This window comes from Onychomys torridus, chromosome 21 (assembly GCF_903995425.1).
Source record: "Onychomys torridus chromosome 21, mOncTor1.1, whole genome shotgun sequence".
NCBI lineage: Eukaryota > Metazoa > Chordata > Mammalia > Rodentia > Cricetidae > Onychomys > Onychomys torridus.
In genome coordinates, this window is record NC_050463.1 from 28,688,358 (window position 1) to 28,701,957 (window position 13,600).

The 13,600-nt window shown below is 46.4% G+C and overlaps 1 protein-coding gene across 6 annotated transcripts in view; it reads right to left on the minus strand.

Moving 5' to 3' along the window:
• Positions 1-13,600, minus strand: part of Ttc27 (tetratricopeptide repeat domain 27) — a 166,145-nt gene that overhangs the window by 26,145 nt on the left and 126,400 nt on the right. For 4 of the 6 annotated variants that reach the window (XM_036171384.1, XM_036171383.1, XM_036171387.1 and 1 more), the window contains 4 exons: positions 8,271-8,468; positions 6,651-6,762; positions 2,744-2,844; positions 1,305-1,420 (listed from right to left, as the gene is read on the minus strand). In XM_036171384.1, coding sequence (XP_036027277.1) covers positions 1,305-1,420; positions 2,744-2,844; positions 6,651-6,762; positions 8,271-8,468 — 527 coding nt within the window. Of the gene's footprint in view, positions 1-1,184; positions 1,421-2,743; positions 2,845-6,650; positions 6,763-8,270; positions 8,469-13,600 lie in introns of those variants that run through there. The other 2 variants (XM_036171386.1, XM_036171385.1) reach the window with 1 other exon arrangement.

The window sequence follows — 13,600 nt, forward strand, 5'->3', positions numbered from 1 at the left end:
GATTCTTTTCTACCCATTTCCTTTACCCGCTGGGGTTCCCAACAAAAATTTAAAACCCTGCTCTGCCCAACCATGCCACCACTATCAACCGTCCACCTGTCTATCTGCCCTACCGTTCATCCATCCACTCACTCCTCAATGGAGTCCCTAAAAGATTTAACTAGACCCTAAGCCATAGCTCCTGTTCCCCCATTTTAGTGGAAGTCTTTGGTAGTAGTGTCTTTTACAGGAGAAACTTTGGGACAGACTATTTTTTGCCTGTGAAGGCTGGTATGATAATAGAAAAGAGAAGCAGATGGTTGAGGGACCAGAGTGTTTGGAACTGGTAAGCAGCCATAAGCAAAATCCATTTGTGAAGGAATCTTAAGTGTTCAGACTACTTTATGTTGATGGATCATGAAATGTTAAATTCCAAAGATGGCTGAAATCAGAACGAAACTGGGAGTAGAAATTATTTATGTCTTATAAATAAGAACAAGGAATACAAGGGACCAGTGATTTGCACATAGGACCCAAAACTGAGCAACTCAAGCCAGGAACCTAAGAATCCCCCACTTTGACTTTCGTTCTGTGATTATTAAGCTCAGCCGCCACCTTCAGTAATTGTTTCCACCAACATTCCTAAAAAGCACTTCACTCGGGCGTTTCTGTTGTGCGGCACCACTGTCCTCACCCACAATAAGCTTACGAAACAACATCTTTGGGGCTGACAGCGTATACCACAAAGAGCTAACAGCCTGGTTCCTAGTGGCTGATGGTGGAGTCCAAATGTGGGTCTACCATTTCTTTCCTTGCATTCTCTTGATGTGGAAATTAAACCACACTCACACTTCCAACTTAGACAGACTTGCCCGTGACACAGACATAAAATCTCAACAAGTGTAAATGATTCCACTGCCAAGTTCACTCTTTTATCATTTTTGGACAGTAGTGTAACCAAGCTAATGATTCCAAAGCTTGTAGTATCTGCGCCCTCCCCTCCATTTATACTAAGTTCTTCCAAAGAATGATGCACTCATGCTAGGCTGAGCGAGGAGGATCCCTGTGCTGGTCCCCTTGTGCTGGAGCGCCTCAAAAACGCCAACACTGAACTTACCAATAACCAGACAAAGAGTACAACCAACATTTCTGTTTAACGAACTTCAGAATTGCAAACATCTGAGAACATCACAAAATAAGCCTGCTTGCCAGCAAACAATTTTATTTTAAAAATCAGTATCTTGTGTTTCAGATACACAGGCATTGGAGGAAATTGAGAAGGCAAAAGAGCCTTTGCCACAAACTGGTTCTAGCACAGTCAGTACCGGTTTCGAAGCTGGTTGCTGAGGTCTTGCAGCTCGGCCTGCAGAGCGTTCATAGCTGCTATTTCATTGGCTAGCTCTCCAGAGACTTCGCCACTTGCCACATCTGTAAAGTTTTGCTGCAATGTAAAAACAGTGACTATTAAAAGATGAACATTTCTTCTAAGCAATCTAGATACAATGTCGAATCAACACAGCAAACTAGAATCCCAGCGCTGTTGGCATGATGCTACTGTAACAAGGCAGCAGCACAAAGCGTCTGCTTAGACCCCAGAAAGGCACATGCCTAACAGTTAACAAGTCTAAACAGTGAGCCTGAACCTGCAGATGCAAAGAATCTCAACTACAGCTGGCGTAAAGCACTTGCCCAGAGTGCCCAAGGCCTTGGGTTCAAGCCTTGCTTTGTTCTTCAAAGCAACTGCCTTAAATGTTGATTGCTTTTGTCAATGTAATATGATAAACAAAATAAATAAATAAATTTCTATTTATTGTGCATGTCTGGCGAGTCAGGAAAGGCAACCAAGAAAATCAGCTTCAGGATTTTACGACCAGACATGGACAGGAAGGAGCAGTTTGCACACATGTGCATATAACAGGCATGTGTCTCGCTGTGACATATAACTTATTTGGCTTGCTATAAATTTTTTTCATCCAAACTGAGTAGATTTGTCCTGTTGAACAGCACTTCCTAACAGACTGACATACATATTGCTATGGTGTACTGAGTAGAAAATACATCTTTTAGGCAAAGAACCTGAACACACACAGCATATTTCCAATAGGAATCACAGTACTTATAAATCACAATGAACCTGCATTCCTTCTCAGTGAGGTAAGGAGGAGCAGAGAGAAACTGAGGCTTAGAAAGAATGAGCAATCTGCTGAGCATCAAATCTGACTCATCTCCACCCACAGCCCTCATGACAATCTTGGCAGCAACAATGACAAGTAGCTGAGGACAGAGGAGTCACTCTGTCCTGAGGACATGGCCTGAAGGACCTTCGAGAGAGTCTATTTACATTTCCTACAAATGTACAGTTTCTGTGCGTGCATTTGTATTGATAAGACAGGTCTTTGTTTAACTGGAGGTGTGGAGTCGGGGGCTCTCCAGCTTATTTCCTGAAGTCTCTAGCCAGGCAACAGAAGAGAGACCCATGCAAACCAAGATGCCTCAAGCTTTAATGGTTAGCTCTCTCCTCATTTTCACTTTGTCAAGTGCAATGCAGTTAACCAAATCCCGTTTAAAACGACAAATACAAAACCAGAGACACCGTCCCCTATCACAATCAAAAGGTGTTTCAAAGGAGACATGCAGAGTCAATTCTTTCCGTTTTAGAATAATCCACTGGGGCCTAACGAGAACAACCCTTTCGTACACAGGAGTGACCTGAGGCCGATGACTTCCGCACAACAGCTCTAATGAACTTCCGGGTCATTCTCACCTTTGCTTTGGACAACAAACCGCGTATATTGAGCCGAACTGAGGAGAGTGCTTGCACAGCTTCCTGGGGACTGGACTTGCTCTCACTGCATTTTATAGCCACTGCAAGATAAACACAGGGAACGTGCTGTAGACCTGACAGTCTGTGGGTTCGAAAGCAGCCACTTACTACGAACTAACAGTCAACGTCAGAATTTTCACTCCCCAACTCCTTTCACTTTCTCCCCTTGGTGGTACTGGGGTGCCAAACCCAGGCCTGCGCATGCTGGGCAGGCATCCTCTACCACTGAGTTACACTCCAGCTGGCCTTCATCCTCTCTACAGGAGAACATTGCGAAGGAGAATTTGAAGAAAATGTGACTTACATTACACTGGGATCCCACACACATATGCATGCATTCACAAGCATGCACTAGTGAATTAGGCAAACAGATAAAGCCTTACAGAAAGCAAGGCACTCAGAGGACCAAAACAGATGCAGCACATCTTAGTGTGGCTGTCCATGGTCCCCAGTCACTAAGGAGGGACTCACGCTCCAAGATCTCACTGGCCCAGCAAAGTGACATGCCAGATGTGGCAAGCTCAAATGTTTGCTGCATTTTTATACACCAATATCATGGCATTCTGGGAGAACTGGCACCAACAATCTACATGTCTTCGTTTACGGACTGTGACCAAGGCCAGGCACTCGGGCTCCCAAGCCTAGGAACTCTTCCTCCAGCATCTGTGGAGCCTGTTTCTCTAAGACCTGGAATCCTGAAGGGAGCATACTCCTCCCTGGAGGAAGGCTGGCTGTGAATGCCTTGTAAGAACAAGGATCCACACCAACAGGTGTCCGGGATCTTTCTGTTGTTTTTGTTTTCTTTTCTTAAAATTATTCACGAGCTGAGCTGAGGAGAGACGGCTCAGGGGTAAGAGCACTTGCTGCTCTTCCAGAGGACCTGGGTTCAATTCCCAGCACCCAGACGATGGTCTGCAACCACCTAGAGCCCAGTTCCGGAGATGTGATGCCCTCTTCTAGACTCTGCGGGCACTGTACTCACGTACGGCACTCACACATACGCAGAAAAACACTTACACACACAAAACAACACATTTTTAAAATTATATTCACTAAATTCAAAACCACAACATCACAGACCACAGCGCAAACTCTAAGCAATCAGGAGAAACAGCCTATGGCCTGAGAAAATAGCTTTGACATGAATTAATAATATCTGTGGCCAGCAAGAACTGGGTTTGATGTTTCTATTTCAGAATAATGATTAGACTTCAATATTCTCATGTTGGATGCACACTGATTAGCAATGTGAAGCCCATTTTCAAAGGGCCCAATTGATCAGATACTGAGGATTGTTTCTCTAAAGGGAGGAGTTGTCGAAGCCACAGCAGAGGTATACTATTTGCTGAATGCCTAGGGGCTGATACCAGAAACACCTTTGGTAGTTCTGGTTTTTAAAAGTCCTTCACTTTTTAAGCTACTCATGGTGGTGCATGCCTTTAATTCTAGCACTCTGGAGGCAGAACCTAGGATCTTTCTGGGTTCGAGGCCAGCCTGGTCTACATAGTGACTGAATTCCAGGTCAGCCAAGACAAAGAGAGAGAGACTCTGTCTCAAAAAAAAAAAAAAAAAAATTCAATCTGAAGAAAACAAAAAGGACACACATTCTATTAGTTCCTACCTCAAACCTCACTCCCAAAAGGCAGTGAGATGGGGTGCGGAGATTGGAAATGACCACCCTCCTGACGCTGCAAACAACACAGGGGCGCAGCTCCGGGACAGAGGGTCTCCACGCCCCAGGAATGCCCTGCTGTCCTTATCACGGCAAAGCTTACCCTCGGCAATCCAACAGGCACCAAGATTTATAAAGTGCTGTATTTCGTTCTCAAAAGGGAGTGTGTGTGTGTGTGTGTGTGTGTGTGTGTGTGTGTGTGAAGGAACAGTGTTGGCGGAGGAGACAAAAGAGGGGTGTGTGTGTGTGTGTGAAGGAATGGAGTAACAGACACCCTGCTGACTCTCTGAGCACAATGTACAATGCAGCAAAGTTAAGAGTCACTGTGATCAATTTAAAGCATCCACTCAACCCTTGCTCCTCCCCGGGAGTCACCCTATGGAAAAGGTACTGACGACAGTCTAACACCCTGCCAGGCTGCCAGCAGCAGATCCTCTGGAGTACCTCTTTGGCCTGCACAGTTATGGTGGACAGGTGTAAAGCCAGCACTTGGTGATTACATAAACTATCTCGGTCTGTCTTGCCATCACAGAGCTCACTGCTCAAAGAGATGTTTAGAGAGGGTAAGTTAAAATAAGATATTCTTCAGAGTAACCCCACCCTGCTAAGTATACACATATACACATCAGTGGAGGCTCCCCAGACATAACACCATATCCACAAAGGCCAAAGGCAAAGGGACCAAACCCCCTCTGGCTTCCTCTACCACGAGGCCAGCACAGGCCATAGAACTGCAGCCACGCCCAAAACAGGCTTATCCAGCAATCACCTCCAACTTTCTGCCTTCCAGACAGAGTTCAGGCCCTCTACCTTATCTGTCAGTGGCTAGGTGGTCCAGGAAACTGGACATTTACATCCTTCCAGTCAAAGGTCTGAAAGGCCACGAGTAGAATTATTAACTACTACGCCATTCGGAGCCATCTGAATGTTCTGACTTCTTTATAGACAGTTAAACTTTATCCCGTCCCTCACGTTTCTCTCTTTGGAGTTCCTTATGGACCAGTTCCTCTACTTCAGGAGAAACAGGGTGGGGGTGGGAGAGATCCACATTTAAACGACATGTAAGACACCTTTACGTACTGGAAAGACCTTGCTGAGTCTTCCTAACAGCGCAGGGAGGTATTCTCCCATTCTACCTACGACCAATCAAAGGCCCAGAAGCACTCAGTCACTGACTCAGCGTCACCCAGCAAGCATGTGGTGACCGTGGTCCTGCATCTTTAATGTCCCTGGTTCCAAAGCTCTGCCCTCTCACTGCCCCTTGCTGGCTCCTAGTTGCTGTCACTATCAGGGGCAGGAGGCACAGTCCCTGTGACTCTGTTCTCAAGGCCAGGACTTCATTAATTCACGGGAACTATATTCCCAGGGCATAGCACACCCACACTCAAATATCAATATAACATGCTGCTAGCAGTGAATTTAGCTAATACATTTTGATAATGCAAGAGTGGTTTAGGTCTGAACCATATCTAACAAACAAACATTTTAAGGTTATCTCTCCTCCAAATTATAAACAGGTTTATATATATATAATGTATGTATGTATGTATGTATATGTATATGTATATGTATATGTATATGTATATGTATATGTATATGTATATGTATGTATGTATGTTTTTCGAGACAGGGTTTCTCTGTGTAGCTTTGCACCTTTCCTGGAACTCACTTGATAGCCCATGCTGGCCTCGAACTTATCCACCTGGCTCTGCCTCCCGAGTGCTGGGATTAAAGGCGTGTGCCACCACTGCCCAGCAAATTTTTATATATGTATGAAAATACAATGAATGGTAAGCACTCCAGAGATTTGCATGTTTTGATAAGTCTTTTCTGGTACCTCTGTCAATTAAGGAAATGCTAACGATTTTCCTCAATACGACATAATCAACAAGGACTCTGCATGGAGTAAAGATTCTTGGGAGTAAAATATTTCACACTCTTAGGGTTCTAACTGTCAATTACTGAAGCAACATTTAAGCCTCTGAATTATCTTCGTCATGTGCCCATTTCTCTAGTGCCTACTACATAACAGGAGTTCTATAAAGGTTTCTGAATTAAATACAACAATTTCAATATACTGGAGTAATCAGAAAGTACCTGTAGTGGAACCTGATTTCTGACTAGCACTATTTTATCAGTGAAGAATGCATTAAAATATGATAAGGGTATCAATACCATGTGCGAGTCCCATGGCTCTTTGAACAACTTCCTTAAATGCTGTAACATCTTTCTCCCAACAGTTGGACTGTGTGTCACACTTGTAGGCCTTCGAGAGACACTGGAATGCCTAGGAAAACAGAAAGAACAACATTCAAAACAACAAGTAGAATTCACAGTTCAAACTGTTTCCTGGAAGTCATACAGAACTAATTCCAAACTAAAAGCCAGCATCTGTATTGTGAGGCATCTCTGTAAATATCATCAAAGAAGGGGCAGGATGCACATGCAACAGCAACCAACAACTTGGAGAAACCAAGGAGGTTATCTGGACAGCCAGCTCTCCCAGAACCAGGAAAACACAAAGGCCAGTGTGCAGACTTCCTCCAACTACCAAGCTGAGAGATGCAGTGAAAGAATAAGGCATGAACTTGGGACAAATTATGGGCTGGCTAACAGGAATATAATCTCGCAGATGTTTAAATGCTCTTGTTTCATCTTAAAAAAATCTTGATGGAGAAGTCACAAGAGTGCTTTTATTTGCTACAGAGCACACTTCAGGAGAAGTGGAAGGACATAAATTGGAGTGTGTGCATGCAGGCATGAGATATGTGTTCTGCGGGCTGACAAGGCCCTGGCAGAAGCCAGCTGTGTGGACAGGAGGAGGGAACAGCTAAGAATCCCACAGATTAGCTGGACCGTGGCTAATTCCAAACCCACGCAAGGAGTACATTTGATTTGCTGTGATCTGTTGATAAGAAACACAAACCAATGATCCCAACCTTGGAAACTCTGGGCTCCTTTGAGCTCGAAGACAAGAGGCTAACGGCCTAACTGGGGTGGGATTAGCAACCTACTGCCTTGCAAGAAGGGCAGGGTGCTCCCTGCCAAGTGCCCCGTGCTTGCAATGTCCTGCTCCTGTCTCCTTAGTTAATTTTTTCTCTTTGGTGGCCTCATCTCAGATCTCAACACTTTTTGTTTTGTCTTTAACCACTGGCTTGTGGAAAGGGACACAGTGAAGGGCATGGGCATCAGGAGGGACAGCAGGACAGGGAACCTTCTGCAAGACACACGACACCTGCCACAGAAAATCTCATGACTTGGAAAATGATGACTGTTTTAAGTCTCAGCATGCCCATAATTCAAAGTACTTAAGACTGAATTTGAAGGCTGGGAGATGGCTAGGTCAATAAAGTACTCGCCTTGTCAGCACAAGGACCTGAGTTCAACCCCCAGAACCCCGTGTTTAAAAGAAAAGAAAAAGACATAGCAGCACATGCTTGTAATTCCAGCACTGGGGAGCAGAGACAGGGGGACCCTTGGGATTCCCTGGGGTTCTCTTGGTAAATTCCAAGCTAGCAGGAGACTGTATCCAAAAAAGGTGGATGGTGCCTGAGAAACATACCTGAGGTTGTTCTCTGTCATGTGCATACACATGCGTGTATACACACACACACACACACACACACAAACACACACACACACACACACTGAACACACACTGAACACACACTGAATTTAAGCATATTAGTTTTGTTTCATATTATTGATCTCATCCTTCACTCAAAAAACCAACCAAACAAAAAAGCAGACCTCTTACTCTACCCGTGGCGGCACAGACAGCGGCCCAGCACTAACCTTCTCGTTCTCATCAGGCTTCTCGCTCTGCCCGTTTCCATGTACCTGGGCATACAGTCTCCAGATCTCTCCATCGTTGGTCACCCTTGAGGTCACTCTGCCAAACAACTCCTGCAGCTTCCCTTTGAGGCTGGAGGCAACGTCTCCACTTCGATCGGTCAGACCATTAACCACTGCCCTAACCAGAATCTTAAGGACCTTTAAAAATGCACAGATGAAAACAGTGAGCTAGCAGCCATCACACAGTAACAAAAAGGCCAGGACTCCGCTCTGCCATCAGACACTGAACACTGGGGTCTTATTTGAATATCACTGTCACATGTTTTAAAGTGAAGTAAAAGTCAAGCTGCCCATTCTCTACATGTCCCCTGCCAGGCTCCTGGGAGGGCTCTTTTGGCCTTGTGTCTGGAGCTCATGTCTTCTCACTTGGAGGACTCTGAAGCAGTGACCCACACTTTTAATACATGCCTCTAACACATGGAGCATCAGCTAGGATTCTCTCTGGAACCCCAGGATTTCGCCTAAATACCTACTGGGCAGTTCCACAAACATCTCACACCCACCTGCACAGCCTTTAAAGTGAAACAGGCCCCACACTCTCCCTTTCCTACCATCTCAAGGTCAACTGTTTGCAGAGTCAACAACAGCAACGTCAGTATTCGCCTACATCTCTTTTCTCGATTTTCTGCCACACATAGGAGATTTGACTCCACGTTCCCTGTGAATCCTATGTCCTTCCTCCTCTATCTTAGTGAAGGACTCATGAACTTTCACCTGCACTGTGGTGACGTCATTGTAGTGCTGCTTAAAAGAGGTTCCTAAATGCCAAATGATAAGCTGCCAGTGCACTAACATGCAACCCTCAAAAAGCATCTCTTCAGCCGGGCGGTGGTGGCACACACCTTTAATCTCAGCATTCAGGAGGCAGAGGCAGGTGGATCTCTGTGAGTTCAAGGCCAGCCTGGGCTACAGAGAGAGTTCCAGGACAGGCTCCAAAGCTACACAGAGAAACCCTGTCTCAAGCCCCCCTACCTCCCCCAAAAGCAGCTCTTCTCCCTCCCACTCCTCCAAGTCAGCCTGCCATTTAGCAACTTTCTAGAATACCATGTCTCAAATTGTACCTCAGAGTTTTGAACACACTGGTTGGTGGATTTAACAGATTACATCATAACACAAAACCTCTACCATATTTACATTAAGCCGCTTATCTTAAAGCAGCTTCCCTGGAGATGCACAAAGAGCATCCTTAATCTTCCACTCCTTGAATGGGGGCACATAGAACCATCTAAAGGACCAGCTTGAGAATGCTCTAGGACCCTGCTACTCAGTGTGGCCCATGAGCTGGGAACTTGTTGGAAATACAAAATCCTATATGCAAGTGCTCCACCACCCTGGGGAAATGAGAGTCTGCATTCCTAGCAGGCAAAGCATCATTGTCCAGTCCGGTCAGAAACAACTGGATCTAGAGCAGTGGAGGGGTCACATGCGTGGGCATGTGGGAAGCCTGGGAAGGGGCCAAGCAGCAGGAATGAGGACAGGTTCTCTACTTACATCACAATGCAGCAGAATATGATTTCAAGGTTGTTACTTTTGTTTATGTTGCATTTGTTTAACTCTGTGAAGCTGTGTTACTGTGCCTGTCTAAAACACCTGATGGTCTAATAAAGAACTGAATGGCCAATAGGGAGGTGGGAGAAAGGATAGGCAGGGCTGTCAGGCAGAATATATAGAAGGAGAAATCTGGGAGGAGAGAAGAAGGAGCCAGAGAAGGAGGAGGACTCCAGGGGCCAGCCACCCAGCTACACAGCAAGCCATGGAGTAAGATTTACAAAAGTAAGAACAGGAAAAGCTCAGAGGCAAAGGTAGATGGGATCAGTTACGTTGAGGAAAGCTGGCTAGAAACAAGCCAAGCTAAGGTCAACTATTTATAATTACGAATAAGCCTCTGTGTGAATTATGTGGGAGCTTGGTGGCAGGCCCCCCAAATAATAAGAACAAAAACAAACCAACAACATCACAGACTTCCAATGAGTCACTGGACACACAGGTGCTCTAAAAACTGCAGCGTGAACCTACAGCCGCTGTAGACACCATGAACTTTCTCCCAAATCTGTCAGGGCAGGAATAAACCCTCAGCACGTGTTGGCTTACTCACCTCCAACCAGCCCTTCCACCCCTGCTCACTTCCCTACTTCTTCACGCTTCAAAAGTAACCCATAGAAAACAGAACCAATCATGACGTCAGCCCTCCATACCCCATCTCTGCACTCGTCATGAACACCAAGCTTCTGGCTCGGCTTCAGTGAATTCTCCCAATAACTTAGAAGCAAGTGGTTTGCTGCTGCCACTTTACAAACTAAAAAACAAAAAGGCCAAACAAGGCTTGCACAAGTCATTGTCAAGGTCCCCCAGCAAGTGACTTATCAAGTAGATATCCACGCATATGTATGTGAAGGTCAAAGGTCAAACTCAGGCATTTTCTTCTAATTGCACTCTATCTTTCTTACTTATTTATGGTTGTTTGTCTTAAAGACAGAGTAACTGACTGGCCTGGAACTCTCACAGAGATCCACATGCCATCACACCCAACTTTTTTTTAGGTCTGGCACACTCTTGGAACCTGTTCACCTCCACAACTGCCCCGCAGCACTACAGTTACAGATAAACGCCTCCACCCCGCAGCACTACAGTCACAGATGCCGCCTCCACCCCGCAGCACTGCAGTCACAGATGCCGCCTCCTCCCCACAGCACTGCATACAGTCACAGATGCCGCCTCCTCCATGCAGCACTGCATACAGTCACAGATGCCGCCTCCTCCATGCAGCACTACATACAGTCACAGATGCTGCCTCCACCCCACAGCACTGCATACAGTCACAGATGCCGCCTCCTCCCCACAGCACTGCATACAGTCACAGATGCCGCCTCCACCCCACAGCACTGCATACAGTCACAGATGCCGCCTCCTCCATGCAGCACTACATACAGTCACAGATGCTGCCTCCTCCATGCAGCACTACATACGGTCACAGATGCCGCCTCCTCCATGCAGCACTACATACAGTCACAGATGCCGCCTCCTCCATGCAGTACTACATACAGTCACAGATGCCGCCTCCACCCCACAGCACTGCAGTCACAGATGCCACCTTCACCCCACAGCACTGCAGTCACAGATGCCACCTTCACCCCACAGCACTGCAGTCACAGATGCCACCTTCACCCCACAGCACTGCAGTCACAGATGCCAGCCTCCACCCCACAGCACTGCATACAGTCACAGATGCCGCCTCCTCCATGCAACACTGCATACAGTCACAGATGCCGCCTCCTCCCCACAGCACTGCATACAGTCACAGATGCCGCCTCCTCCATGCAGCACTGCATACAGTCACAGATGCCGCCTCCTCCATGCAGCACTGCAGTCACAGATACCGCCTCCTCGCCTAGTTTTCATGTGGGTGCTGGAACAGAACTCAAGACCCCATGCTTGCACAAGCACTTTACCCCTGAGCAGCTCCCAGCTCTGGAGAGGTGATGACATGGTAGCAGTACAGTGGCTAGAGCGCCTCCTACAGGCCAGCTCCATGTGCACACTCAATCTGGCCAGCAAGGAGGGCCGCCCCGTGCATTTCTGCTGATTAAAGACTGCAACAATGCCAGGCATTGGTGGCGCACACCTTTAGTCCTGGCACTCAGGAGGCAGAAGCAGGCGGATCTCTGTGAGTTCGAGGCCAGCCTGGGCTACCAAGTGAGATCCAGGAAAGGCCCAAAGCTACACAGAGAAACCCTGTCTTGAAAAAAAAAAAAAAGAAAAGAAAAGAAAACCTGCAACAACCTTGGGGACACGTGTGGATTTGAACTCACAATCCACGCCCTGAATCCTGCTCTCAAATATTGATCATATTAATTAACAAAGCATAGCTCCCTGATTTTCTGTTATCCCAAAACCTTTAACTTTTATGAAATAAATGAGCTAGAACCCTTTATCATTTCATTGTTCTTTGCTAAATCTAGCTAGAATCTACCAAAGAGACAGATTTCTGTTTTCCAAGTTATTTTAGTTAAAATTTCTCCTAAGACATTAGAGCTTCCTGCTGAAGCTTCCCATGGGTTAAAATTTCAAGAATAAAATTGTGAAGTCAAAGAGAATAAACATTTTAGGACTCCAGTGAGTTAGATATACTCCAAAAGGGCACAGTCAGGTGAGATGCCCACCAGGAGTTCATGGAGATAGTTATTTTACCATATAAAAGGACAGTAGGTGAGATGCCCACCAGGAGTCCATGGAGATACTCATTTTACCATATAAAAGGGCAGTTAGGTGAGACACCCACCAGGAGTCCATGGAGATACTCATTTTACCATATAAAGGGCAGTAATATGTGAATATATTCATTTTTCTCTGTATTACCATCACTGGATGAAAATCTCTGAAAACCATTCTATAAAAGGTAACTTTTAATGGTATCATTGAAAATTAAACCTCACCATTTCCTTAAACATTTCCAAATGTTTGTAAACTAAATATACTTCCCTTCCAAGAAATTAACATTTTTTTTAATGTATGTTGACCTCATTGTCCCCCAACGTGAAACAGTTTTATTGCTCATTATAAACTAACACATGTTGCTAGCTCCTCCAAGTGCCAGCCCACGACACCACTTGAAAAAGCATCAGGTTGGTCCGCCCCGGAACTCCCATCTGGACCAGAGGTGAGTGCCTGGGTTATAGTCAGAGAGGCACCTGCGCCTGGGTCCCACCGCTGGACACAGGCCACCCCGGGAGGACCTGACCAACTTGGCCCCAGTTTCCTGCCAATGGACGGGCCCTGCGGGAAGGCTTCCCTTTTCCAAGACTGCAGGCAGACACTGCAGTCTCCACACCCTGCCCCCACACCCATTTGCCCGAGACCCCAGCCACTTCCTGAGACTCAGAGACCAGCCCCCAGCTTCTGTCCACCCCGGAACTCCCATCTGGACCAGAGAGACCCCAGCCACTTCCTGAGAATCAGAGACCAGCCCCAAGCTTCCATTCTGCCCTGGAACTCCCATCTGGACCAAAGACCAGAGGAACTCCCATCTGGACAAGAGGAGCTCCCATCTGGACAAAATAAGGAGACTCTAGAGACTTCCCGACACTCAGAATCCAGGCCCCCAGCTCCTATACGGCCAGCACTCTCATCTGGACCAGCGCTCCCATCTGGCACAGAACTTCCATCTGGACCAGAGAGAGGCTCCCTAAATCTGTCAACTTTCTCTGGACCAAGTACACTGATAAGACCAAGAACGAACACAAGAGGAGATGGGCAGACGTCAAGGCAGAAGT